Below are 24975 nucleotides of genomic sequence, written 5' to 3' on the forward strand. Positions count from 1 at the left end.
TGATGGGACAGTGTAGAGGGAGCTTTACTCTGTATCTAACCCTGTGCTGTACCTGCCCTGGGAGTGTTTGATGGGGACAGTGTAGAGGGAGCTTTACTCTGTATCTAACCCGTGCTGTACCTGCCCTGGCAGTGTTTGATGGGACAGTGTAGAGGGAGCTTTACTCTGTATCTAACCCCGTGCTGTACCTGCCCTGGGAGTGTTTGATGGGGACAGTGTAGAGGGAGTTTTACTCTGTATCTAACCCGTGCTGTACCTGCCCTGGGAGTGTTTGATGGGACAGTGTAGAGGAAGTTTTACTCTGTACCTAACCTGTGCTGTACCTGCCCAGGGAGTGTTTGATGGGACAGTGTAGAGGGAGCTTTACTCAGTATCTAACCCGTGCTGTACCTGCCCTGGGAGTGTTTGATGGGACAGTGTAGAGGAAGTTTTACTCTGTACCTAACCTGTGCTGTACCTGCCCAGGGAGTGTTTGATGGGACAGTGTAGAGGGAGCTTTACTCTGTATCTAACCCATGCTGTACCTGCCCTGGGAGTGTTTGATGGGACAGTGTAGAGGGAGCTTTACTCAGTATCTAACCCCTCCTGTACCTGCCCTGGGAGTGTTTGATGGGACAGTGTAGAGGGAGCTTTACTCTGTATCTAACCCGTGCTGTACCTGCCCTGGGAGTGTTTGATGGGACAGTGTAGAGGGAGCTTTACTCTGTATCTAACCCCATGCTGTACCTGCCCTAGGAGTGTTTTATGGGACAGTGTAGAGGGAGCTTTACTCTGTATCTAACCTCGTGCTGTACCTGCCCTGGGAGTGTTTGATGGGGACAGTGTAGAGGGAGCTTTACTCTGTATCTAACCCCATGCTGTACCTGCCCTAGGAGTGTTTGATGGGACAGTGTAGAGGGAGCTTTACTCTGTATCTAACCCCGTGCTGTACCTGCCCTGGGAGTGTTTGATGGGACAGTGTACAGGGAGCTTTACTCTGTATCTAACCCGTGCTGTACCTGCCCTGGGAGTGTTTGATGGGACAGTGTAGAGGGAGCTTTACTCTGTATCTAACCCCGTGCTGTACCTGCCCTGGGAGTGTTTGATGGGGACAGTGTAGAGGGAGCTTTACTCTGTATCTAACCCCATGCTGTACCTGCCCTAGGAGTGTTTTATGGGACAGTGTAGAGGGAGCTTTACTCTGTATCTAACCTCGTGCTGTTCCTGCCCTGGGAGTGTTTGATGGGGACAGTGTAGAGGGAGCTTTACTCTGTATCTAACCCCGTGCTGTACCTGCCCTGGGAGTGTTTGATGGGACAGTGTAGAGGGAGTTTTACTCTGCATCTAACCCCGTGCTGTACCTGCCCTGGGAGTGTTTGATGGGACAGTGTAGAGGGAGCTTTACTCTGCATCTAACCCCGTGCTGTACCTGCCCTGGGAGTGTTTGATGGGACAGTGTAGAGGGAGCTTTACTCTGTATCTAACCCGTGCTGTACCTGCCCTGGGAGTGTTTGATGGGACAGTGTAGAGGAAGCTTTACTCTGCATCTAACCCCGTGCTGTACCTGCCTTGGGAGTGTTTGATGGGACAGTGTAGAGGGAGCTTTACTCTGTATCTAACCCGTGCTGTACCTGCCCTGGGAGTGTTTGATGGGACAGTGTAGAGGAAGCTTTACTCTGCATCTAACCCCGTGCTGTACCTGCCTTGGGAGTGTTTGATGGGACAGTGTAGAGGGAGCTTTACTCTGTATCTAACCCGTGCTGTACCTGCCCTGAGAGTGTTTGATGGGACAGTGTAGAGGGAGCTTTACTCTGTATCTAACCCTGTGCTGTACCTGCCCTGGGAGTGTTTGATGGGGACAGTGTAGAGGGAGCTTTACTCTGTATCTAACCCGTGCTGTACCTGCCCTGGCAGTGTTTGATGGGACAGTGTAGAGGGAGCTTTACTCTGTATCTAACCCCGTGCTGTACCTGCCCTGGGAGTGTTTGATGGGGACAGTGTAGAGGGAGTTTTACTCTGTATCTAACCCGTGCTGTACCTGCCCTGGGAGTGTTTGATGGGACAGTGTAGAGGAAGTTTTACTCTGTACCTAACCTGTGCTGTACCTGCCCAGGGAGTGTTTGATGGGACAGTGTAGAGGGAGCTTTACTCTGTATCTAACCCCGTGCTGTACCTGCCCTGGGAGTGTTTGATGGGACAGTGTAGAGGGAGCTTTACTCTGTACCTAACCCGTGCTGTACCTGCCCTGGGAGTGTTTGATGGGACAGTGTAGAGGGAGCTTTACTCTGTATCTAACCCCGTGCTGTACCTGCCCTGGGAGTGTTTGATGGGACAGTGTAGAGGGAGCTTTACTCTGTACCTAAACCGTGCTGTACCTGCCCTGGGAGTGTTTGATGGGACAGTGTAGAGGGAGCTTTACTCTGTATCTAACCCCGTGCTGTACCTGCCCTGGGAGTGTTTGATGGGGACAGTGTAGAGGGAGTTTTACTCTGTACCTAACCCGTGCTGTACCTGCCCGGGGAGTGTTTGATGGGACAGTGTAGAGGGAGCTTTACTCTGTATCTAACCCCGTGCTGTACCTGCCCTGGGAGTGTTTGATGGGACAGTGTAGAGGGAGCTTTGCTCTGTATCTAACTCGTGCTGTACCTGCCCTGGGAGTGTTTGATGGGACAGTGTAGAGGGAGATTTACTCTGTATCTAACCCCATGCTGTACCTGCCCTGGGAGTGTTTTATGGGACAGTGTAGAGGGAGCTTTACTCTGTATCTAATACCGTGCTGTACCTGCCCTGGGAGTGTTTTATGGGACAGTGTAGAGGGAGCTTTACTCTGTATCTAATACCGTGCTGTACCTGCCCTGGGAGTGTTTGATGGGACAGTGTAGAGGGAGCTTTACTCTGTATCTAACCCCGTGCTGTACCTGCCCTGGGAGTGTTTGATGGGACAGTGCAGAGGGAGCTTTACTCTGTATCTAACCCGTGCTGTACCTGCCCTGGGAGTGTTTGATGGGACAGTGTAGAGGGAGCTTTACTCTGTATCTAATACCGTGCTGTACCTGCCCTGGGTGTGGTTGATGGGACAGTGTAGAGTGAGCTTTACTCTGTATCTAACCCCGTGCTGTACCTGCCCTGGGAGTGTTTGATGTGGACAGTGTAGAGGGAGCTTTACTCTGTATCTAACCCCGTGCTGTACCTGCCCTGGGAGTGTTTGATGGGACAGTGTAGAGGGAGCTTTACTCTGTATCTAACCCGTGCTGTACCTGCCATGGGAGTGTTTGATGGGACAGTGTAGAGGGAGCTTTACTCTGTATCTATCCTGTACTGTACCTGCCCTGGGAGTGTTTGATGGGACAGTGTAGAGGGAGCTTTACTCTGTATCTAACCCCGTGCTGTACCTGCCCTGGGAGTGTTTGATGGGACAGTGTAAAGGGAGCTTTATTCTGTATCTAATCCCGTGCTGTACCTGCCCTGGGAGTGTTTGATGGGACAGTGTAGAGGGAGTTTTACTCTGTATCTAACCCGTGCTGTACCTGCCCTGGGAGTGTTTGATGGGACAGTGTGGAGGGAGCTTTACTCTGTATCTAACCCCGTGCTGTACCTGCCCTGGGAGTGTTTGATGGGATAGTGTAGAGGGAGCTTTACTCTGTATCTAACCTGTGCTGAGTGCCGACACTCGGTGGCAAACAAACATTTCTAACTTCAACAACAGACGGATAAATTCATCAAGGACACGACTGAACTGGTCCGTGCCAGGGTTTATGCTCCACACCAGCCTCCTCTCACCCCTCTCCATCTCACCCTATCCTTCTATTCCTTTCTCCCTCGTGTGTTTATCCAGCTTCCCCTTAAATACATCTGTGCGATTCGCCTCAACCACTCCCTGTGGTAGCGAGTTCCACATTCTCACCACTCTCTGGGGAAAGAAGTTTCTCCTGAATTCCCCATTGGATTTATTAGTGACTGTCTTATATTGATGGCCCCAAGTTCTGGTCTCCCGCCACGAGTGGAAACATCTTCTCTACGTTTACCCTATCGAACCCCCTTCATCATAATTTTAAAGACCTCCATCAGGTCACCCCTCAGCCTTCTCTTTTCTGGAGAAAAGAGCCCCCAGCCTGTTCAGTCTCTCCTGGTAGTTCTAAACCTCTCAGCTGTGGTATTGGTGGACTAGCGAGGAAGATGAGGAGACCGAGCAGCGAGGAATCGGAACCTACCATGTTGACGAAAGCCGAGAGGAAGACCAGGACTATGGTGAAGATTCCCACAATGGTGCTGTTGGTCCTCGACTGCACAATCTTCTTGGAGAGTCGCTGCAGAGGGGCAGGGAAGAGCTGGGGGAGCAGTGGGGGAGAGAGGGTTCAGAGCACGGAAGATCACCTAGCCAGATAATCCTTCAGACCGAAGCATCGCCCCCTCTCTCCCTTCCCCTCCCCTCCACGTCTCCTCCCACCCTTTCCCCTCTCATCGCCGCTCCCTCTCCCTCTCCTCCCCTCTCCTTCCCTCTCCTCTCCTCCCCGTCTCTTCCCATCCCTTCCCCTCTCATCGCCTCTCCTCTCCTCCCCTCTCCTCTCCGTCTCCTCCCATCCCTTCCCCTCTCCTCCCGCTCCCTCCCCTCTCCTCTCCGTCTCCTCCCATCCCTTCCCCTCTCCTCCCGCTCCCTCCCCTCTCCTCTCCTCCCCGTCTCCTCCCATCCCTTCCCTTCTCCTCCCGCTCTCTCCCCTCCCCTCTCCTCCCCGTCTCCTCCTATTCCTTCCCCTCTGCTCCCGCTCCCTCACCGCTCCTCTCCTCCCCGTCTCCTCCCATCCCTTCCCCTCTCCTCCCGCTCCCTCCCCTCTCCTCTCCGTCTCCTCCTATTCCTTCCCCTCTCCTCCCGCTCCCTCCCCTCTCCTCTCCGTCTCCTCCCATCCCTTCCCCTCTCCTCCCGCTCCCTCCCCTCTCCTCTCCTCCCCGTCTCCTCCCATCCCTTCCCCTCTCCTCCCGCTCCCTCCCCTCCCCTCTCCTCTCCGTCTCCTCCTATTCCTTCCCCTCTCCTCCCGCTCCCTCCCCGCTCCTCTCCTCCCCGTCTCCTCCCATCCCGCTCCTCCCCGTCTCCTCCCATCCCTTCCCCTCTCCTCCCCGTCTCCTCCCATCCCATCCCTTCCCCTCTCCTCCCACTCCCTCCCCATCTCCTCCCATCCCCTCCCCTCATGTCGCCTCTCCTCCAGCTCCCCTCTACCCTCCTCCCCTCTCCTCCCGCTCCCCTCCTCCCCTCCCCTCTCGTCGCCTCTCCCCTCCTCCCCTCTCCTCCTGCTCCCTCTCCTCTCCTCCCTTCCCCTCTCATCGCCCCTCCCCTCCCCTCCCCTCCCATCCCCTCCCCTCTCATCGCCTCTCCACTCCTCCCCTCCCCATCTCCTCCCATCCCTTCCCCTCATGTCGCCTCTTCTCTCCTCCCGTCCCCCTCTCATCGCCTCTCCTCCCGTCCCCTCTCATCGCCTCTCCTCCCGTCCCCTCTCATCGCCTCTCCTCCCGTCCCCTCTCATCGCCTCTCCTCCTGTCCCCCTCTCATCGCCTCTCCTTCCCTCCTCCTCGGTCTTTACACTCACACTCACAGTCCCAGTAACACACACACAGGTCCCTGAAGGTGGCAGGACATACTGAGAGAGTGGTTAGCAAAGCATATGGGCTCTTGGACTTCATAAATAGAGGTATTGAGTGCAAAAGTAGAGAAGTTATGCTGAGCATTGCGTTCAGTTCTGGTCACCACACTTTCGGAAGGATGTGAAGGCCCTTGAGAGGGTGCAGAGGAGATTTACCAGAATGGTTCTGGGGGTGGGGGGATCTTAGCTACAAGGACAGGTTGGAGAAGCTGGATTTGTTTTCATTAGAGCAAAGGAGGTTGAGGGGTGATTTGATAGAGGTGTACAAGATTATGACGGGTTTGGATAGGCTAGACGGGGAAAGGCTGTTCCCACTAGTTGATGGTACAAGGACTAGGGGACACAGATTTAAGGTTTTGGGCAAGAGATACCGGGGGGGGATGTGAGGAAAAACTGTTTTTACGCAGCGAGTGGTGAGGACCTGGAACTCGCTGCCGACGGAAGTGGTGGAAGCGGAGACACTCAATGTTTTCAAGGGGAGACTGGATAGGCACTTGAGGGAAATAAACTTGCAGGGCTACGGGGATAGAGTGGAGGAATGGGACTGACTGGATTGCTCCACAGAGAGCCGGCATGGACTCGATGGGCCGAATGGCCTCCTTCTGTGCCGTTATGACTATCACACACACACACACACACACAGACGCACAATCTCAGTAACTCATGCTCTCTCACACACACACACACACACAGTGGGCCCTTTAAGAGTTAAAGGGGCCACGTCCCTTGGTTTAATGGTTTAAGATGGAGCAACACTTACTCTGAAACAGGAGTAAATGGCGCAGACAAACAGGATACTGGTCAGGACCAGGCAGCAGCTGAGATAGAAACCCAACATCAGGAGAGAACTGCGGAGAGAACAGCAGCTAGGTGAGTGACACCTACCTTGGCCAGAGTGTCAGAATCTTAGCGAGGTGCCTGCACCACACAATAGACTTGTTCGCAAAATTGAAGCCCGTGGCATTAAAGGGACAGTGGCAGCAGAAAATAGTGGGGAACAGTTGTTTTTCCGACTGGAGGGAGGTATACTGTGGTGTCCCCCAGGGGGTCGGTATTGGGACCACTGTTCTTTATGATATATATTAATGGCCTAGACTTGGGTATAGGGGGCACAATTTCAGCAGTTTGCGGATGACGTGAAACTTGGGAAATTTAGTAAACAGTGGAGGAGGACAGTAACAGGCTTCAGGAGGACATGGACAGGCTGGTGAAATGGGCAGACACAGACGGGGCAGATGAAATTTAGGGAGGGAATTCCAGAGTTTGGGGCCCAGACAGCTGAAGGCACGGCCGCCAATGGTGGAGCGATTAAAATCGGGGGGATGCTCAAGAGGCCAGAATTGGAGGAGCGCAGAGTTCCCAGGGGGTTGTAGGGGGCTGGAGGAGGTTACAGAGATAGGGAGGGTTGTAGGGGGCTGGAGGAGGTTACAGAGATAGGGAGGGTTGTAGGGGCTGGAGGAGGTTACAGAGGGGAGGGTTGTAGGTGCTGGAGGAGATTGCAGAAATAGGGAGGGTTGTAGGGGCTGGAGGAGGTTACAGAGATAGGGAGGGTTGTAGGGGCTGGAGGAGGTTACAGAGATAGGGAGGGTTGTAGGGGGCTGGAGGAGGTTACAGAGATAGGGAGGGTTGTAGGGGGCTGGAGGAGGTTACAGAGATAGGGAGGGTTGTAGGGGCTGGAGGAGATTACAGAAATAGGGAGTGGACGAGGAGGGCACGGAGGGATTTGAACACGAGGATGAGAATTTAAAAATCAAGGCGTTGCCGGACTAAGAGCCAATGTAGGTGAGCGAGCACAGGGTGGGGTGATGGGTGAACGGGACTCGGTGCGAGTTAGGACACGGGCAGCTGACGAGTTATTAACACGGGCACCGAGAATGTGGTGAGTAGGTGACTATCCCTAGCTGAGGTTTTAGATTGGGGGAGGTAGGGGAGACTGGGGGTGGGGGGGGGGCGGGGGGGGAAGTGAGGAGATCCACGGGTTTGAGAATGAGTTGAGAGGTGGCCTGGGCGCGGGGAACCTTGAATTAATAAAGTGATGGTGTACTCACTGTGGAATCATCAGGACCTGCACAGAACAGACAAAGAAAAATACCAGCAGAGCACAGGCTACATATCCCCCGAACCGATCGTCCACCTCCTTGGAGTACTGCAGAGAGAGAGAGGGAGAACTGTTACAGAGAGGGAGCAGTTAGAGAGAGGGAGAGACGGAATGAGAGAGACACGGATAGAGAAAGAGAGTGGGAGAGACAGAGAAAGAGAGTGTGTGAGAGAGAGCGCTGTTAGAGAAAGAGCTATTAGAGAGGGAGAGAGAGCTGTTAGAGTGCGAGGGAGAGAGCGAGCTGTTAGAAAAAGAGAGGGAGAGAGAAAGATAGCTGGTAGAGAGAGGGAAGTAGAGAGAGAGGGAGCTGTTAGAAAGAGAGAGAGAGAGAGACAGACCGAGAGAGAGAGACACAGAGCGAGGGCTGTTAGAGAGAGGAAGCGACAGGGAGAGCTGTTAGAGAGAGAGAGAAAGAGAGGGAGACAGAGAGAGAGAGACAGGGAGAGGGACAGAGAGAGAGCTGTGAGAGAGAGGGACAGAGAGAGAGAGAGCTGTTAGAGAGAGGGAGAGAGAGAGAGACCGAGACAGAGAGACAGACAGAGCGAGGGCTGTTAGAGAGGGAGAGAGCTGATAGAAAAGGAGAGGGAGAGAGAGGGAGAGGGACAGAGAGAGGGAGCTGTTAGAGGGAGAGAGAGAAAGAGAGCTGGTAGAGAGGGAGAGAGCTGATAGAAAAGGAGAGAGGGAGAGAGAGCTGTTAGAGAGAGGGAGAGAGAGAGACAGAGAGGGAAAGAGAAAGACCGAGAGAGACAGAGAGAGAGAGAGAGAGAGAGACAGCGAGAGAGAGAGACAGAGAGAGAGAGATGTATGTACCCAACAAATGTCAAATCGATTGACACCTACAGAATGTTGGAAAACTGTACCTTTTTGCTATGTAAGCTTTGGCAATATGGTTCTCTGTAAACTTTCATGCCAATAAAGCATTTGAATTGAATTGAATTGAATTGAGAGAGACAGAGAGAGAGACAGAGGGAGAGAGCTGTTAGAGAGACAGAGAGAGAGAGTGATTGAGTAAAAGCCAAATTGGATTCCTACCAAACTATAGAACATCAGATCATATCTTCACCCTACAGACCCTAATTGACAAACATGTTCATCAAAACAAAAGCAAAATTTTTGCCTGCTTTATAGATTTCCAGAAGGCTTTCGATTCCATCTGGCACGACGGTCTATTCTTGAAACTTATTGAAAGTGGTGTAGGGGGAGAAACATATGATGTAATTAAATCAATGTATACAAACAATAAATGTGCAGTTAAAATTGGAGACAAACAAACAAAATACTTCCCACAGGGGCGTGGTGTGACGCAGGGCTCGCCCATCTCACCGACACTCTTTAATATTTACATAAATGAGTTGGCAAAACTACTTGAACAATCTACAGCACCCGGCCTCACCCTATATGAATCCAAGGTTAAATTCCTCCTCTATGCAGATGACCTGGTTCTGCTGTCACCAACTAAGGAGGGTCTACAGCAGAACCTGGATCTGCTGGAGTCATTCTGTCAGACCTGGGCCCTGACAATAAACCCCCAAAAAACCAAAGTCCTTGTGTTCCAGCGAAGATCCAGACATCAGGGACCCAGAATAAATTTCACACTAGGAACAACTAAAATCGAACAAACCACTAACTACACATACTTGGGCATAAAAATCAGCTCTACGGGAAATTTTCATCTGGCTGTGAATGAACTGAAAGAGAAAGCTAGAAGGGCTTTCTATGCCATTAAAAGATCAATCCAAATAGAAATCCCAATTAGCATTTGGCTCAAAATTTTTAAATCAGTAATTGAACCGATTGCACTCTATGGCAGTGGGGTGTGGGGACCGCTAACACAACAAGAATTTGCAAAATGGGACAAACACCCAATTGAGATCCTACATGCAGAATTCTGTAAAAGTATCCTCCGGACTCAAAGGAAAACCGTAAACAATGCATGCAGGGCAGAACTAGGCCAATATCCACCAATAATTACTATCCAAAAAAGAGCCACCAAATTTTGGAAACACCTAAAAATGAGCAACCCCCACTGCTATCATTACGAAGCCTTGAAATGCCAAGAAAGGACCATAAAGAAGAATACCCTCAGTCAACTAGTCCTGGGACTCAGTGAAGCAACCACTAACACTAGTAACAATAACCAGCCCCAGGACAGTGACATCGTAGCACAGAGAATTTGACCCAACACAATTGTCACTAAGAAAAAGGAAAAATACCTGTCATATTGGGCAGAAACAACAAAAACCCAAAACAAACTCAATTGCTACTTGGCCCTAAACAGACAATACAACATGGCTGAATACCTGACCATGGTAAAGGATAGCAAACTGAGAAAAACCTTGACAAGGTACAGACTTAGTGAACATGCCTAGCGATCGAAAAAGGCAGACACAGACAGACCAGGCTACCAAGAGAGGACAGGATATGCCCTCACTGCAGTCAGGGAGTGGTGGAGACAGAGATGCACTTCCTCACAGCTTGTGGAAAATATCAGGGAGAATTTCTACCAAAAATTCTCACAAATATGCCCTGAATTCAGAAATTTGAATGACGACCAAAAACTCCCATACCTACTAGGGGAACAGAGAAACTGTGTAACCTTAGCGGCACACTATGTTACAGCTTGCCATAAACAGAGGGACAACCAGTAAACCTAAGAAAAGAGTATATACAAATTATACGAATGTATATTTATACACTCAGGGATATATCTGTTTATACAATGTATGAATAGATCTGCGTTTATGTGTTCAACCATAAATGTTTTTCGATGCTTTGGCAACATAAGATGTACCTTATCATGCCAATAAAGCGATTTGAATTGAATTGAATTGAATTGAGAGAGAGAGAGACAGAGAGAGAGAGACAGAGGGAGAGAGCTGTTAGAGAGACAGAGAGAGAGAGTGACAGAGAAAGAGAGCTGTTAGAGAGACAGAGAGAGAGCTGTTAGAGAGACAGAGAGAGCTGTAAGAAAGAGAGAGGGAGCTGTTAGTGAGAGAGTGACAGGGAGAGGAGGAGCTGTTAGAAAGAGGGAGACAGAGAGGGAGCTCTTAGAGAGAGAGAGACACAGATGGAGACAGAGACAGACAGAGAGGGGGACAGACAGAGAGATCGCGATAGTGAGACAGAGAAAAGAGAGAGAGCGCTACTGAGACAGAAAGAGAGGGGGAGAGAGACAGAGAGCTGTTAGTGAGAGACATTTAGAGAGAGGGACAGAGCCAGAGCCAGAGGGAGAGGGAGCTGTTGGTGGGAGAGGTGTTGAAAATGATGAAGGGTTTTGATCGAGTAGAGAGGGAGAAACTGTTTCCAGTGGCAGGTGGGTCGGTAACCAGAGGACACAGCTTGAAGATAATCGGCAAAAGAACCAGAGGGGGAGATGAGGAGAATGTTTTAACGCAGCGAGTTGTTGTGATCTGGAACGCGCTGCCTGAAAGGGCGGTGGGAGCAGATTCAATAGTAACTTTCAAAAGGGGAATTGGATAAATACTTGAAGGGGAAAAATTCACAGGGCTCCGGGGGAAAGAGCAGGGGGGAGAGTGGGACTAATTGGAGAGCTCGTTCAAAGAGCCGGCACAGGCACGATGGGCCGAATGGCCTCCTCCTGTGCTGTGAATGTTTCTGGTTCTACGATTGCGGATTAACGCGCAGCTTGACAGGGCCCGAGGAAAGCGGGTGGGGTTCACGGTCCCCGTGTTTGCCCAGGGGGTACGGCTGGTGTTGTCCGGGACTGAACCCCCCTTCCCTCCCTCCCCTTCCCCTCCCGTTTCCCCAGTACCTTCTTCTCCAGCTCGGGTTTTCGGAAAGTCAGCAGAAACTTCTTGACGTGCTCGGAGCGCAGCCGGTCAATGCTTCGGGCGTCGATGGCGCGCCCCAGGAACTCGTCCACCTCATCCTCGGGGTTCATGGCTTCCTGCGTGCACCTGCGGCAGAAAGCAGAGGGCCCCCTTCGTAAGAACACAATGAGAACTGGGAGCAGGCTTCATAAATAGACAAGGATGTCTTGCTGCAGTTGTACAGGGCCTTGGTGAGACCACACCTTGAGTATTGTGTGCAGTTTTGGTCGCCTTATCTGAGGAAGGATGTTCTTGCCATGGAGGGAGTGCAGCGAAGATTCACCAGGCTGATACCTGGGATGGAAGGAATGACGTATGAGGAGAAATTGGGTCGATTGGGCTTATACTCACTGGAGTTTAGAAGATTGAGAGGGGATCTCATCGAAACCTATAAAATTCTGTCAGGCCTGGGCAGACTAGATGCAGGAAGGATGTCCCCGATGGCGGGGGAGTCCAGAACCAGGGGTCATAGTCTAAGGATAAGGGGTAAGCCATTTAGGGCTGAAATGAGGAGGAATTTCTTCACCCAGAGAGTGGTGAACCTGTGGAATTCTCTGCCACAGAGGGCGGTGGAGGCCAGTTCATTAAATATATTCAAGAAGGAGTTAGATATATTTCTTAAGGCTAAAGGGATCAAGGGATATGGGGAGAAGGCAGGGACAGGGTACTGAATTTGGATGATCAGCCATGATCTCATTGCATGGCGGAGCAGGCTCGAGGGGCCGAATGGCCTACTCCTGCTCCTATCTTCTATGTTTCTACGTTTCTATGTATTGAGTACAAAAGTAGAGAAGTTATGCTGAACCTTTATAAAGCGCTGGTTAGGCCACAACTGGAGTCTTGCGTCCAGTTCTGGTCACCACACTTTAGGAAGGATGTGAAGGCACTTGAGAGGGTGCAGAGGAGATTTACCAGAATGGTTACGGGGATGGGGGATCTTAGCTACAAGGACAGGTTGGAGAAGCTGGATTTGTTTTCATTAGAGCAAAGGAGGTTGAGGGGTTATTTGATAGAGGAGTGAGTGAGTGAGTGTGTGTGTGTGTGTGTGTGTGTGTGTGTGTGTAAGTGTGTGTGTGTATGTGTCTGTGTTGCTGTGTGACACCGTGCCTTTATTCCCGATCACATCAACTCGCAACATCCCGAGAACGAATCTTTAAAACGACGGGATTTGGAAAGAGCGAGGGGGCGGCGGGGGGGGGGGGCGAGGCAAGGCAAGGTGAGCGGGGAAGTGGTGACGGAACATGTAGATCGAAGGGGGATGCGGGATGTGAGGAGTCGCCACAGCTTGAGGTTCCCGGGAAAGAATGGGACAGAGGAGGAGGTGGTGTGACAGGTGGCGGGGGGCGAGAGAGGAGGGGATGGGGAGAGGGCGGCCGAGCCCCACTCCCGCAATCCAGCCCTTTACACACCCACCTCTCCACACACCACCCACAGCCCACACCCCTCTCCACACACCCCCCCCAGCCCACACACCCTCTCCACACCCCCCCCAGCCCACACCCCTCTCCACACACCCCCCAGCCCGCCCACCCTCTCCGCAGCCCCCCAAGCCCACACCCCTCTCCACACACCACCCCCAGCCCACACACCCTCTCCACACCCCCCCCAGCCCACACCCCTCTCCACACACCACCCCCAGCCCACACCCCTCTCCACACACCCCCCAGCCCACCCACCCTCTCCACACCCCCCCCAGCCCACACCCCTCTCCACACACCACCCCAGCCCACACACCTCCCAGCCCACCCACCCTCTCCCCACACACCACCTCCAGCCCACACCCCTCTCCACACACCCCCCCCAGCCCACCCACCCTCTCCACACACCACCTCCAGCCCACACCCCTCTCCACACACCACCCCCAGCCCACACCCCTCTCCACACACCCACCAGCCCGCCCACCCTCTCCGCACCCCCCCAAGCCCACACCCCTCTCCACACACCACCCCCAGCCCACACACCTCCCAGCCCACCCACCCTCTCCACACACCCCCCAGCCCACACCCCTCCCCACACACCACCTCCAGCCCACACCCCTCTCCACACACCCCCCAGCCCACCCACCCTCTCCACACCCCCCCCAGCCCACCCACCCTCTCCACACATCCCCCAGCCCACACCCCTCTCCACACCCCCCCCAGCCCACCCAATTCACAATTTACAATTCAAATCGCTTTATTGGCATGATAAGTTACATCTTATGTTGCCAAAGCATCAAAATAATTTATGGTTTAGCACATAAACGCAGTTCTATTCATACAGTGTATAAACAGGTATATCCCTGAGTGTATAAATATACATTCGCATTGTTTATATATATTCTTTTCTTAGTTTACTGGTTGTCCCTCTGTTCATGGCAAGCTGTAACATAGTGTGCCGCCAGTGTTATACAGCTTCTCTCCTCTCCCAGTAGGAATGGGAGTTTTTGGTTGTCATTCAGATTTCTGAAATCAGGGCATATTTGTGAGAATTTTTGGTAGAAATTCTCCCTGATGCCCTGATATTTTCCACAAGCTGTGAGGAAGTGCATCTCTGTCTCCACCACTCCCTGACTGCAGTGAGAGCATATCCTGTCCTCTCTTGGCAGCCTGGTCTGCCTGTGTCTGCCTTTTTCGATCGCTAGGCTATGTTCGCTAAGTCTGTACCTTGTCAAGGTTCTTCTCAGTTTGTTATCCTTTACCATGGTCAGGTAATCAGCTATGTTGTATTGTCTGTTTAGGGCCAAGTAGCAATTGAGTTTGCTTTGGGTTTTTGTTGTTTCTGCCCAATATGTCAGATATTTTTCCTTTTGCTTAGCGACGATTGTGTTGGGTCGAATTCTTTGTGTTACCCTGTCACTGTCCTGGGGCTGGTTATTGTTAGTATTGTTAGTAGTTACTTCACTGAGTCCCAGGACTAGTTGACTGAGGGTATTCTTCTTTATGGTCAGCTCTTGGCATTTCAGGGCGTCGTAGTGATAGCATTGGGGATTGCTCATTTGTAGGTGATTCCAAAATTTGGTGGCTCTTTTTTGGATAGTGATTATTAATGGATATTGGCCTAGTTCCGCCCTGCATGCATTGTTTACTGTTTTCCTTTGAGTCCGGAGGATACTTTTACAGAATTCTGCATGTAGGATCTCAATTGGGTGTTTGTCCCATTTTGCAAATTCTTGTTGAGTTAGCGGTCCCCATACCTCACTGCCATAGAGTGCAATTGGTTCAATTACTGATTTGAAAATTTTGAGCCAAATGCTAATTGGGATTTCTATTTGGATTGATTTTTTTGATGGCATAGAAAGCCCTTCTTGCTTTCTCTTTCAGTTCATTCACAGCCAGTTTGAAGTTTCCCGTAGAACTGATTTTTAAGCCCAAGTATGTGTAGTTAGTGGTTTGTTCAATTTTGGTTGTTCCTACTGTGAAATTTATTTTGGGTCCCTGATGTTTGGATCTTTGCTGGAACACAAGGACTTTGGTTTTTTGGGGATTTATTGTCAGGGTCCAAGTCTGGCAGTACGACTCCAGCAGGTCCAAGTTTTGCTGTAGCCCCTCTTTAGTAGGTGACAGCAGAACCAGGTCGTCTGCATAGAGGAGGAATTTAACCTTGGATTCATATAGGGTGAGGCCGGGTGCTGTAGATTGTTCAAGTAGTTTTGCCAATCCATTTATGTAAATATTAAAGAGTGTCGGTGAGATTGGCGAGCCCTGCGTCACCCCCCGCCCCTGTGGGAAGTATTTTGTTTGTTTGTCTCCAATTTTAACTGCACATTTGTTGTTTGTATACATTGATTTAATTACATCATATGTTTTCCCTCCTACCCCACTTTCGATAAGTTTCAGGAATAAACCGTCATGCCAGATGGAGTCGAAAGCCTTCTGGAAATCTACAAAGCATGCGTAGATTTTGCTTTTGTTATGGTGAACGTGTTTGTCAATTAGGGTCTGTAGGGTGAAGATATGATCGGATGTTCTATAGTTTGGCAGGAATCCAATTTGGCTTTTACTCAAGACATTGTGCTCCTCAAGGAAGTTTATAAGTCTTTTGTTTATGATGCTACAGAATACCTTCCCCAGGTTACTGTTTACACAGATGCCTCGATAGTTGTTTGGGTCGATTTTGTCCCCACTTTTGTATATGGGCGTTATGAGTCCTTTGTTCCAGATATCAGGGAAATAACCGACACTCAGAACCAAGTTGAAGAGTTTTAGGATAGCCAGTTTCATTTTGTTGTCTGTGTGTTTAATCATCTCGTTTAGTATGCCGTCTGTCCCGCAGGCTTTTCCTGGTCGCAGGTCCTTGAGTTTTTCAAGAAGTTCTTTTTCTGTTATTATGGCGTCCAGCGGGTTTTGGTTATCTTTTATGGCCATTTCTAGCTTTTCCAGTTTTTTGCATATTTGGTGTTGCTCTGGTCTTAGTGTGTTTTTCTGGTATAATTTTTCAAAGTGGTTTACCCATGTGTCCCAATTTTGAATGGCCAAATCGTCGTGTTGTTTTTTGTGTAGTGTTTTCAAGTTTTCCCAGAAACAATTGGAATCAATGGATTCCTCCATGGAGCTGAGTGTATTCTTAATATATTGCTCCACACCCCCCCCCCAGCCCACACCCCTCTCCACACACCACCCCCAGCCCACACCCCTCTCCACACACCACCCCCAGCCCACACACCTCCCAGCCCACCCACCCTCTCCACACACCCCCCAGCCCACACCCCTCTCCACACACCACCCCCAGCCCACACCCCTCTCCACACACCACCCCCAGCCCACCCACCCTCTCCACACACCACCCCCAGCCCACACCCCTCTCCACACACCACCTCCAGCCCACACCACTCTCCACACACCACCCCCAGCCCACCCACCCTCTCCACACCCCCCCAGCCCACACCCCTCTCCACACCCCCCCCAGCCCACACCCCTCTCCACACCCCCCCAGCCCACACCCCTCTTCACACACCACCCCCAGCCCACACACCACTCCACACACCACCCCCAGCCCACACCCCTCTCCACACACCACCCCCAGCCCACACCCCTCTCCACACACCACCCCCAGCCCACACACCACTCCACACACCACCCCCAGCCCACCCACCCTCTACACACACCCCCCCAGGCCACACCCCTCTCCACACACCACCCCCAGCCCACCCACCCTCTCCACACACCACCCCCAGCCCACACCCCTCTCCACACCCCCCCCAGCCCACACCCCACTCCACACACCCCCCCAGCCCGCACCCCTCTCCACACAGCACCCCCAGCCCACACCCCACTCCACACCCCCCCCCAGCCCGCACCCCTCTCCACACAGCACCCCCAGCCCACACCCCACTCCACACAGCACCCCCAGCCCACACCCCACTCCACACCCCCCCCCAGCCCGCACCCCTCTCCACACAGCACCCCCAGCCCACACCCCACTCCACACACCACCCCCAGCCCACACCCCACTCACCACCCCCAGCCCACACCCCTCTCCACACACCACCCCCAGCCCACACCCCACTCCACACACCACCCCCAGCCCACACCCCTCTCCACACACCACCCCCAGCCCACACCCCACACCACCCCCAGCCCACACCCCTCTCCACACACCCCCAGCCCACCCACCCTCTCCACACACACCCCCCAGCCCACCCACCCTCTCCACACACCACCCCCAGCCCACCCACCCTCTCCACACACCCCCCCAGCCCACCCACCCTCTCCACACTCCACCCCCAGCCCACCCACCCTCTCCACACTCCACCCCCAGCCCACACCCCACTCCACACACCCCCCAGCCCACCCACCCTCTCCACACACCACCCCCAGCCCACCCACCCTCTCCACACACCCCCCCAGCCCACCCACCCTCTCCACACTCCACCCCCAGCCCACACCCCACTCCACACACCCCCCAGCCCACACCCCTCTCCACACACCACCCCCAGCCCACCCACCCTCTCCACTCCACCCCCAGCCCACCCACCCTCTCCACTCCACCCCCAGCCCACCCACCCTCTCCACACACCACCGCCAGCCCACCCACCCTCTCCACACACCACCCCCAGCCCACCCACCCTCTCCACAACCCCCCCAGCCCACCCACCCTCTCCGCACCCCCCCCCAGCCCACACCCCTCTCCACACACCACCCCCAGCCCACACCCCTCTCCACACACCACCCCCAGCCCACACCCCTCTCCACACACCACCCCCAGCCCACACCACTCTCCACACACCCCCCCAACCCACCCACCCTCTCCACACACCACCCCCAGCCCACACCCCACTCCACACCCCCCCCAGCCCACCCACCCTCTCCACACACCACCCCCAGCCCACACCCCACTCCACACACCACCCCAACCCACCCACCCTCTCCACACAGCCCCCAGCCCACCCACCCTCTCCACACCCCCCCCAGCCCACCCACCCTCTCCACACACCCCCCCAGCCCACCCACCCTCTCCACACTCCACCCCCAGCCCACACCCCTCTCCACACCCCCCCCAGCCCACCCACCCTCTCCACACACCCCCCCAGCCCACCCACCCTCTCCACACACCACCCCCAGCCCACACCCCACTCCACACACCACCCCAACCCACCCACCCTCTCCACACAGCCCCCAGCCCACCCACCCTCTCCACACCCCCCCCAGCCCACCCACCCTCTCCACACACCCCCCCAGCCCACCCACCCTCTCCACACTCCACCCCCAGCCCACACCCCACTCCACACACCCCCCAGCCCACACCCCACTCCACACACCCCCCAGCCCACACCCCTCTCCACACTCCACCCCCAGCCCACCCACCCTCTCCACACACCACCCCCAGCCCACACCCCACTCCACACCCCCCCACCCAGCCCACCCACCCTCTCCACACACCACCCCTAGCCCACACCCCTCTCCACACACCACCCCCAGCCCACCTCCCGCACCGCCCCCCCCCCACAGACGCGGCCTCCAATTAATTAGGGACCGAACGTGCTAATTGGCCCAGGTGGAGGTTTTAATGAGGCTCTTTCGGAAACCTTTCTCAGGAGGTCAGGAAATGCCAGTCCTGCCGGAGGCCGCAAACCAGGGCCCAGATTTTACACACACAGGACTGCTTCCCCCCCACCCCACCCCACGGCCCAGGATGGTCTGCAAGGCAGCTGTATTAACAAGTCCTGACTTGTTCCACTCAAGGGTCACTGAGCACCGGTGCCACTTACTCATTAACCACTTACTCATTAACTCGGCCGCAAACAGCACGACACAGTTTTGCTTTCGTTTGTTCTCTGATTACATTCCTCTCCCCATCCTCAAGGTGTTAACCTTGATTAGGAACACCGCAACAGGAGGAGGCCATTCAGCCCCCTCGAGCCTGTTACATTAGGAACAGGAGGAGGCCATTCAGCCCCCCTCGAGCCTGTTACATTAGGAACAGGAGGAGGCCATTCAGCCCCCTCGAGCCTGTTACATTAGGAACAGGAGGAGGCCATTCAGCCCCCCTCGAGCCTGTTACATTAGGAACAGGAGGAGGCCATTCAGCCCCCTCGAGCCTGTTACATTAGGAACAGGAGGAGGCCATTCAGCCCCCTCGAGCCTGTTACATTAGGAACAGGAGGAGGCCGTTCAGCCCCTCGAGCCTGTTACATTAGGAACAGGAGGAGGCCATTCAGCCCCCCTCGAGCCTGTTACATTAGGAACAGGAGGAGGCCATTCATCCCCCTCGAGCCTGTTACATTAGGAACAGGAGGAGGCCATTCAGCCCCCCTCGAGCCTGTTACATTAGGAACAGGAGGAGGCCATTCAGCCCCCTCGAGCCTGTTACATTAGGAACAGGAGGAGGCCATTCAGCCCCCCTCGAGCCTGTTACATTAGGAACAGGAGGAGGCCATTCAGCCCCCTCGAGCCTGTTACATTAGGAACAGGAGGAGGCCATTCAGCCCCCTCGAGCCTGTTACATTAGGAACAGGAGGAGGCCGTTCAGCCCCTCGAGCCTGTTACATTAGGAACAGGAGGAGGCCATTCAGCCCCCCTCGAGCCTGTTACATTAGGAACAGGAGGAGGCCATTCAGCCCCCTCGAGCCTGTTACATTAGGAACAGGAGGAGGCCATTCAGCCCCCTCGAGCCTGTTACACAGGAACAGGAGGAGGCCATTCAGCCCCTCGAGCCTGTTACACAGGAACAGGAGGAGGCCATTCAGCCCCTCGAGCCTTATCCTCCATTATATGTCCAATTGTCTTTTTCAAGTTCCTGTGGAATCTGATTCCGCTTCTCCCTTTCAGGCAGTGCATTCCAGATCTTAATAACCCTCTGTGTGAAAACATTTCTCCCCATTGCCCCTCTCGTTCTTTTATCAATTATTTTAGGACTATGACCTCTGGTTACTGACCCTCTAACAAAGTTACATAGATTACACAGTATTCACAGCACAGAAATAAGCCATTGGGCCCAACGTGTCCGTGCCGGTGTTTATGCTCCACACGAGCCTCCTCCCACCCCTACTCCATCTCACCCCATCACCATATCCTTCTCTTCCTTTCTCCCTCGTGTGTTTATCCAGCTTCCCCTTAAATACATATCCGCTATTCGCCTCAACCACTCCCTGTGGCAGCGAGTTCCACATTCTCACCACTCTCTGGGGAAAGAAGTTTCTCCTGAATTCCCCATTGGATTTATTAGTGACTGTCTTACATTGATGGCCCCTAGTTCTGGTCTCCCCCACAAGTGGAAACATCTTCTCTACGTCTACCCTATCGAACCCCCTTCATAATTTTAAAGACCTCTATCAGGTCCCCCCTCAGCCTTCTCTTTTCTGGAGAAAAGAGCCCCCAGTCTGTTCAATCTTTACTGATAGTTATAAACCTCTCAGTTCTGGTATCTTCCTTGTAAATCTTATTTTCAACTTCACCAGTGCCTCAATATCCTTTTTATAATATGGAGACCAGAACTGTGCACAGTGCTCCAAGTGTGGTCTAACCAAGGTATATGGAGACCAGAACGGTGCACAGTGCTCCGAGTGTGGTCTAACCAAGGTATACGGAGACCAGAACTGTGCACAGTGCTCCAAGTGTGGTCTAACCAAGGTATATGGAGACCAGAACTGTGCACAGTGCTCCAAGTGTGGTCTAACCAAGGTATACGGAGACCAGAACTGTGCACAGTGCTCCAAGTGTGGTCTAATCAAGGTATAAGGAGACCAGAACTGTGCACAGTGCTCCAAGTGTGGTCTAACCAAGGTATACGGAGACCAGAACTGTGCACAGTGCTCCAAGTGTGGTCTAACCAAGGTATATGGAGACCAGAACTGTGCACAGTGCTCCAAGTGTGGTCTAACCAAGGTATACGGAGACCAGAACTGTGCACAATGCTCCAAGTGTGGTCTAACCAAGGTATATGGAGACCAGAACTGTGCACAGTGCTCCAAGTGTGGTCTAACCAAGGTATACGGAGAGCAGAACTGTGCACAGCGGCCAGAGAGTTAAAGACCTGACCTGGCGGGACGGTAGGGCAAAAGTGAAATGTCAGCTACTCACTTGTCTTTTCCCATGTAATCCACGATACCCTGCGAGAGAAGGAGAGAGAAAGAGAGAGAGAGACGGTTAGTGACCAGACTCCACTGACTCCATAAGACCGCAGTCCGGCTGCTGTGATCTGAGTTTACCTCCGGAGGAGGGGGGTGTTGGTTTCTACCTGTAGAATTTCCTCCCCTCCCGAAGCCGCCGGCCATTCGACTACAGGAGGCATCGCCAGTCAATCCGTCCCACCAGCCACTCGTGCGCAGTTGGAATTTCTGGCGAGGGGGCTGGGGGGTGGGGTGGGGTGGTTAGGTCAGCGGAAAGCCGTCAGGAGCAAGGACCCCCACTCGCCCCTGCCCCACCCCGGTTAATTTATCTCTTGTTTGGGGGAGTCTCAGGGCGATGCATCATCAGGAGGAGCAGCCAGTCCGAGCTGATCGCTCATCCACTGCTGCCCTTTGCGCGAGATACGGTCTGTCAAATTAAACTGCGCAGTGGGGCGGAGGCGTTGTCAGAACGGCCCTTGGTGGTGGGGTTTCCACGCACGCTCCCGTCCCTTTGGGGATACCCCTTCCACCACCCCCGCCACCGCACACACTTTCCCAGGTCCACAGGGCTAGAGGGCAGATAGGTCCAGTCGCAGCCCCAGGTGTGTGCAGCGGCCCCAGCCCAGGGTTTGCCCGAAGCGCGCAGTCTACCTTTGCCGATAAGCTACGTACCGAACAGGGCGGCCCTTCCCAGTTAGGCCACTGGCTCTTCGGGTCAACGGGAGCCGGGGGGGTCCCAGGCCCTCCCCCTGCCCCAACCCCACCTCCATTCCCCCTCAAGGACCCAGGAACGAGGTACACTGACTGGTCGGTGGGTACCCCTCCCGGGCTGTAGGTTTCAGGACTGGGGAAACCTCTCGTCTACAAAGCAGAACGCAACGGCTGTTGCGGGGGGGCTAAGAGAAGGGAGGGTCAGGGCCAACGGGGATCGCTCGAGACCAGGGGGCAGAAGGAGGGAAACACTCTGACGTAAAAAAACTACTAGGCACTTGGTTGAAGCGTTAAACAAAGCTTTAATCAACTGTTTTACAACATGGAGGTCTAGTTGTGTCCTTCACTAGTTCCTGTTTAAGAATGTCCTGCGCAAGCTGGGCTCGTGCCCGAGTATTTATACTCTCCCTGGACAGCGCCACACGCAGGCCGCTCAGTATTATTTCATAAGTCTTTCTTCCATGAATGACTGATTCACGTCACCCTCTTACCCGAATCCTCAGGTCCTTCGAGACGTGATTGGGCATGTGAAAGGGCCTCTCGGGACCCCAGGGGGAGCCCAGGTTCCCGATCGAGTTGGCTCGGGCTCGCTGCAACTTCGCCATCACGGCTTTCTCCTCCTTCTGCGATTGGCGAGCGGAGGGGGGTGGAGGGGAACAAGATCAAGGAGTCAGACATCGGCAACTCGAACCAACCGCACGCAAACATTAACATAGAAACATAGAGGATAGGAGCAGAAGTAGGCCATTCGGCCCCTCGAGCCTGCGCCGCCATTTAATGAGATCATGGCTGATCATCCAAATTTAGTACCCTGTGTGGTAAACCACTGTTTGTATTCCACTGTGTACATGCCTGTACATGTCTCAGCTGGCTCCTCCCACGAGTCCAGGTATAAAGGTGACTGCTCCACAGTCCCTCTACATTCTGGACCGGTCGACCACTCGAGGCACACCTTCATTCTCTTGTTAATAAAAGCCTGTTAATTACTCGCTTAATCTCAGTCTTTTGAGTTATTGATAGCGCATCACCTTGTCCCTGCCTTCTCCCCATATCCCTTGATCCCTTTAGCCTTAAGAAATATAGCTAACTCCTTCTTGAATATATTTAATGAATTGGCCTCTACTGCATTCTGTGGTAGAGAATTCCACAGGTTCACCACTCTCTGGGTGAAGAAATTCCTCCTCATCTCAGTCCTAAATGGCTTACCCCTTACCCTTAGACTGTGACCCCTGGTTCTGGACTCCCCCGCCATCGGGAACATCCCGTTAGAATTTTATAAGTTTCAATGAGATCCCCTCTCATTCTTCTAAACTCCAGCGAGTATAAGCCCAATCGACCCAATCTCTCCTCATACGTCATTCCTGCCATCCCAGGTATCAGTCTGGTGAATCTTCGCTGCACTCTCTCCATGGCAAGAACATCCTTCCTCAGATAAGGCGACCAAAACTGCACACAATACTCAAGGTGTGGTCTCACCAAGGCCCTGTACAACTGCAGCAAGACATCCTTGTTCCTGTACTCGAATCCTCTCGCTACGAAGGCCAGCATACCATTTGCCTTCTTAACCGCCTGCTGCACCTGCATGCTTACCTTCAGCGACTGGTGCACAAGGACACCCAGGTCTCGTTGCACTTCACCTTTTCCCAATCTATTGCCGTTCAGATAATAATCTGTCTTCCTGTTTTTGCCATTCACTGCCCCCCGCACCTACAAACAACGTACATTCAAATAGCGCCTTGAACGTAAAAACGTCTCAAGGTGCTTCACAGTAGCGTTATCGGACAAAGATTTGACTCCAAGCCACATAATCAGATATTAGGAGCAGGAGGAGGCCATTCAGCCCCTCAAGACATGGGATCGTTTACATCCTCATCAGAGGGCAGACGGGGCCTCGGTGTAACGTCTCATCTGAAAGACGGCACCTCCGACAATGGGGCGCTCCCTCAGTACCGCCCCTCTGACAGTGCAGCGCTCCCTCAGTACCGCCCCTCCGACAGTGCGGCGCTCCCTCAGTACCGCCCCTCCGACAGTGCGGCGCTCCCTCAGTACTGCCCCTCCGACAGTGCGGCGCTCCCTCAGTACTGCCCCTCCGACAGTGCGGCGCTCCCTCAGTACTGCCCCTCCGACAATGCCGTGCTCCCTCAGTACTGCCCCTCCGACAGTGCGGCGCTCCCTCAGTACTGCCCCTCCGACAGTGCAGCACTCCCTCAGTACTGCCCCTCCGACAGTGCGGCGCTCCCTCAGTACGGCCCCTCCGACAGTGCGGCGCTCCCTCAGTACTGCCCCTCCGACAGTGCTGCACTCCCTCAGTACTGCCCCTCCGACAGTGCGGCGCTCCCTCAGTACTGACCCTCCGACAGTGCGACGCTCCCTCAGTACTGCCCCTCCGACAGTGCGGCACTCCCTAAGTACTGCCCCTCCGACAGTGCGGCGCTCCCTCAGTACTGCCCCTCCGACAGTGCGACGCTCCCTCAGTACCGCCCCTCCGACAGTGCGGCGCTCCCTCAGTACTGCCCCTCCGACAGTGCGGCGCTCCCTCAGTACTGCCCCTCCGACAGTGCGGCGCTCCCTCAGTACTGCCCCTCCGACAGTGCGGCGCTCCCTCAGTACTGCCCCTCCGACAGTGCAGCGCTCCCTCAGTACTGCCCCTCCGACAGTGCGGCGCTCCCTCAGTACCGCCCCTCCGACAGTGCGGCGCTCCCTCAGTCCTGGCACCAGGGAGCGTCAGCCTGGATTATGGGGCTCGAGTCTCTGGAGTGGGGACTCCGAGGCGAGAGAGAGAGCGCGCTACGACCTGAGCCACGGATGCCAAGGGGTTAATGAGGTTCGGCAGTTCTCTTCCCCCGCCCCTCCCTCATTCCCCATGCTCCAGCGAGTTTAAAATAGCCACTTCCTCTCCCGTTGTCGCTCTCTCTTGATGCGAGAGCAGATTCCAGGAAAGCAGCCAGCTTTCTTTCCAATGGGACTTGGCAGCACTGCACCATTCTCCTGGGAGATTCCACACGCCAGCTGGATGTTATAAAACAGGGTCCTGCCCCTTCTTCCCTCCCCCGCCCCACCACCCCCGACCTGGCCCCCCAATTACCTCAATCGCATGTACCTCGGTTTATTTAATAACCTATTGGAAAATCGGGAGTCGATCGCAATCTCCTTGATGCAGGAGATCATCAGAGGTTGATCTGGGCCATTCAGCCC

The 24975-nt window shown here is 53.8% G+C and overlaps 1 protein-coding gene across 1 annotated transcript in view; it reads right to left on the reverse strand.

The window, feature by feature from the left end:
- Positions 1-24975, reverse strand: part of LOC147097151 (adenylate cyclase type 5-like) — an 85511-nt gene that overhangs the window by 53233 nt on the left and 7303 nt on the right. The window contains exons 3-8 of the mRNA XM_085973026.1: positions 22272-22403; positions 21041-21069; positions 11483-11627; positions 7661-7758; positions 6373-6460; positions 4191-4307 (exon numbers count right to left, since the gene is read on the reverse strand). Coding sequence (XP_085829152.1) covers positions 4191-4307; positions 6373-6460; positions 7661-7758; positions 11483-11627; positions 21041-21069; positions 22272-22403 — 609 coding nt within the window. The remainder of the gene's footprint in view (positions 1-4190; positions 4308-6372; positions 6461-7660; positions 7759-11482; positions 11628-21040; positions 21070-22271; positions 22404-24975) is intronic.

The sequence above is a fragment of the Somniosus microcephalus genome, chromosome 33 (assembly GCF_052327205.1).
Source record: "Somniosus microcephalus isolate GS21.2 chromosome 33, FLI_Smic_1.0, whole genome shotgun sequence".
Classification (NCBI taxonomy): Eukaryota; Metazoa; Chordata; class Chondrichthyes; order Squaliformes; family Somniosidae; genus Somniosus; species Somniosus microcephalus.